Source organism: Archocentrus centrarchus, chromosome 18 (genome assembly GCF_007364275.1).
Source record: "Archocentrus centrarchus isolate MPI-CPG fArcCen1 chromosome 18, fArcCen1, whole genome shotgun sequence".
NCBI lineage: Eukaryota > Metazoa > Chordata > Actinopteri > Cichliformes > Cichlidae > Archocentrus > Archocentrus centrarchus.
The window spans coordinates 11,234,749-11,239,091 of record NC_044363.1 but is presented as its reverse complement, the minus strand read 5'-3'; the positions used below and the strand labels follow the sequence as shown (position 1 = coordinate 11,239,091).

The window sequence follows — 4,343 nt, the reverse complement described above, 5'->3', positions numbered from 1 at the left end:
TGTAAAATTTCAAAATGATGTATTTGTCTTAAAGCCATTTCATTTTCACCACAGAGAGGATCAGCATTCAGCACATTTCTTTCTTAGCTCTGAAAATAAATGGACAACAAACCTGTTGTTGAAGCACTAAAGAAATGAGGTGATTACTGTAATTACATTACATTTTTCAGTAACACATTACTGTACTAAATTCAATAATCACATTATAGTTACAGTTATGTTGTTTCTTGCATTACAAAGATTCTGCATTTATCTGCACGTCATGAATAGAAAGAGAAAAACAAGAAAATACACTGTGCTGCAATCAGCTGATTTCAGTTGATGTCCAGGAGGAGGATAAACATGGAGATGTCTACAGTGGCGTTATGGACATTACTTTTACTTTTGTTGCACAAAAAACCAAGTGTGCAACAGAGAAGTGCAAACTTTGACTCTTTGCAAGCATCTGCACTGAAAGCATACTCACACAGAGCTGGCTAAGATCCCAGGGTGATGTTAAAGCTGAGTACAGACTCTGAACTCTGAGTCAAAGGCAGTGATGAGCAGACAGGCTTCAGCCTCCGGTCTACCTGTTCATGTTTCGAAAGTAGAATCACTGGGACCATTACTTTGAGATCTGTTTGTCCTGATTTTCAGCTTTGGTTTGTGCTGTTGTCAAAAAACTCAAAGATTGCATGTGTGCTCATTCGGATTTCTGTTTGTATGGAGAAGTAGCCTAAAATTTATTTTGTCAGCTGCTAATTATGTGAAAGTAATATAATGAGTGGTGTAATAAATTACTTTGTCTGGTGAGTAACTAACGTAGTGCATTAATTCTAAGAAAAGAAATGCGTAATCCTTTACTTTTTTGAGTAACGACCCCAACACTGGTCTTTGTTTGAGTGAAACAGCTAATAATGTGTTGCTGCAGACATAAGATTCAGTAAAGTTTTTATGATTCCTATCAAACACTGATCACATTTTTGAATGTGTTTGAAGCCTCATGAATCCTTGCTCAAACATACTGATAATGAACATTCTCTGTGTGTCTCTGTGGAGTTTGCATGTTCTCCCTGTGTCAGTGTGGGTTTCCTCTGGGTACTCTGACTTCCTCCCTGAGACCGTGAATTGAACAAGCAGTCAGGAAAATGGATTAAATGGATTAGACCTATGAAGTGGAGCAGAAATGGTTAAGAAGCTTAGAAGTTCAGGTGATCAGTAAATAAAAAGGGTTAAACACACAGTATCGCTCTCAGAGAGCTCCTCTTCCTGGAATGAAGCACAGCCTGATAACTCCTCTTCTTCCTGCTCTTAAACACAGCACCTCCTCTCTGTTTCCTCGTTCCCTCCCCTTCAGATCTGCAATTTGAAGATGGGTGTAACCAACATGTGGTGATGTGTCAGAGCTGACAGGCTCCATTCACTGCAGAAACACATGCTGTTGAGATCAGAGTTCAGACTAGTTTCAGTTATACGGAAGAGAAACTCACACAGTCACTGACACTGAGAGGAGAAATGGCGCAGAAAGGAGTTCAGCTGGACTGAGAAACCTTCTCTTGTTCCATCTGTTTGGATCTACTGAAGGATCCAGTGAATATTTGACCTGACATGAAAGATCTGCCAGCTCAGTGATTGGTGGAATCACTGATCTTCAAAGGACAAAGCACAAAATTCCAACCGCAGTAACTCTGCATGTGAAAGAAAAGAAACTTCAGTTTGATACAACTGTGACGCTTGTTTTTTTGCTGTGGTGGAAACTTTTCAGACATTTACTGCTGCTGAGAGGAGAAATGGCTCAGAGAGGAGTTCAGCTGAATTCAGAGAAATTCTCTTGTTCCATCTGTTTGGATCTACTGAAGGATCCGGTGACTACAAACTGTGGACACAGTTACTGTATGAACTGTATTAAAAGATTCTGGGATGAAGAGGACAGGAAGGGAATCCACAGCTGCCCTCAGTGCAGGAAGACTTTCATATCGCGGCCTGTCCTGGAGAAAAGCATCATGTTAGCAGAGTTGGTGGAGGAGCTGAAGAAGACTGGACTCCAAGCTGCTCCAGCTGATCACTGCTATGCTGGAGCTGAAGATGTGGCCTGCGATGTCTGCACTGAGAGGAAGCTGAAAGCCATCAAGTCCTGTTTGGTCTGTCTGGCCTCTTACTGTGAGAAACACCTCCAACCTCACTATGATGCAACTCCATTTAAGAAACACAAGCTGCTGGCCCCCTCCAAGAAGCTCCAGGAGAACATCTGCTCTCGTCATGATGAGGTGATGAAGATTTTCTGTCGTACTGATCAGCAGAGTATCTGTTATCTCTGCACAATGGATGAACATAAAGGCCATGAAACAGTCCCAGCTGCAGCAGAAAGGACTGAGAAGCAGAAGGAGCTCGAGGTGAGACGACTAAACATCCAGCAGAGAATCCAGGACCGAGAGAAAGATGTGAAGCTGCTTCAACAGGAGGTGGAGGCCATCAATGGCTCCGCTGATAAAGCAGTGGAGGACAGTGAGAAGATGTTGACTGAGCTGATCCGTCTGATCCAGAAAAGAAGCTCTGATGTGAAGCAGCAGGTCAGATCCCAGCAGGAAACTGAAGTGAGTCGAGTCAAAGAGCTTCAGGAGAAGCTGGAGCAGGAGATCACTGAGCTGAAGAGGAAAGACGCCGAGCTGGAGCAGCTCTCACACACAGAGGATCACAACCAGTTTCTACACAACTACCCCTCACTGTCAGCACTCAGTGAGTCTACACACTCATCCAGCATCAATATTGGTCCTCTGAGGTACTTTGAGGATGTGACAGCAGCTGTGTCACAGACCAGAGAGAAACTACAGGACATCCTGAGAGAGGAATGGACAAACATCTCACTGAGAGTCACTGAAGAGGATGTTTTACTGTCACCATCAGAGCCAAGGAACAGAGCTGGATTCTTAAAATATTCATGTGAAATCACACTGGATCCAAACACAGCATATACACGTCTGTTATTATCTGAGGGGAACAGAAAAGTAACAAGAATGAAAAAACAACAGTTTTATTCTGATCATCCAGACAGATTCACTGGATGTTATCAGGTCCTGAGTAGAGAGAGTCTGACTGGACATTGTTACTGGGAGGTGGAGTGGAGAGGGGGAGCAGTTTTTGTAGCAGTTGCAGACAAGAATATCAGCAGAGCAGGGAGCTCATATGAATATGTGTTTGGATTCAATGATAAATCTTGGGCATTACGTTGTGACACAAACAGTTATACATTTCGGCACAACAAAGTCCACACTGACCTCTCAGGTCCTCGGTCCTCCAGAGTAGGAGTGTACCTGGATCACAGAGCAGGTATTCTGTCTTTCTACAGCGTCTCTGAAACCATGACTCTCCTCCACAGAGTCCAGACCACATTCACTCAGCCGCTCTATGCTGGACTTTATCTTTGGGGAGATGGAGCCACTGCAGAGTTGATTAAAGTCAGATAGACAGAGAAGATAGGTTCATGTTGATCCTGACCATTATATGTACTTGTGTAGTTTCTAAATGAGGCTTTACATTTTAGAAGCTGAGAAGTTCAGTGGTCCATTGATGTCTGAAAATAATATTGCACTGATTCAAACTGTACTTACATTTATATACCTTACATCAATAAATCTGGATCTGTTCTTATGGCTGATAATCATGTCAGTTTAAATTATACTACTCTTCATATTCAGCATGTTTTCAGTCTTGAATCAGTCTGGTTAGTGGTTTTATTCTGTAGTTGCTGTAGTGGGTTGTCAAATGCAAAGAATCCATTGGAGCTGCAGTGATTCATCAGTTAGTCGATGATTAGAAAACTGATTGTTTTATAATTATTTTAGTCATATTTAAAGCTGCTTCCAGTTTCTGAAATGAAGCTTGTTGATTTTCTTGATCATATATGAAAGTAAACTTAATGTCTTTGAGGTTTGAATTTTGAAAATGGAAAAAAAAATTTCAATCTTTGAGCTTTTTGATTATAATGGACATTTTAACTATAATCTGATGTTTATACTAAAAATCAATGATTGATGTAGAGTGATGTCATTTAATGTCATTTTTCAGAAGAAAAGTTTGATCACACTCGATCATTTCTACATTTCAATCTAAAAACTAAATGATACAGGCCTGTATATTGTGGAGGAGAGGCATGTTTATTGCCCTGAGCTGTGTCTGGCAGGCAGAGCGTCTCCCTACTCCACCAATCGGTTAGGTGGATGTTGGATGTTTCTGGAAGTTTAATGTCCTTTAAACAGTTTCATCTGTGTTGGATAAATTCAGTAACTTATCAAAAATCAGAGGCCAGACGATCAATCTCCACTAAAGAATAGAATATTTTCATTATACAGGATGTACACTGAGAT

General features: G+C 41.2%; 1 protein-coding gene across 1 annotated transcript; it reads left to right on the top strand.

Annotated features, from left to right (window-relative positions):
* The first annotated feature begins 1,433 nt into the window (after positions 1–1,433).
* On the top strand, positions 1,434–3,637 carry LOC115796890 (tripartite motif-containing protein 16-like). Its single transcript, XM_030753368.1, has one exon. The coding sequence runs from the start codon at positions 1,770–1,772 to the stop codon at positions 3,441–3,443; it is 1,674 nt and encodes a 557-aa protein (XP_030609228.1). The 5' UTR covers positions 1,434–1,769; the 3' UTR covers positions 3,444–3,637.
* The last annotated feature ends 706 nt before the right edge of the window (positions 3,638–4,343 follow it).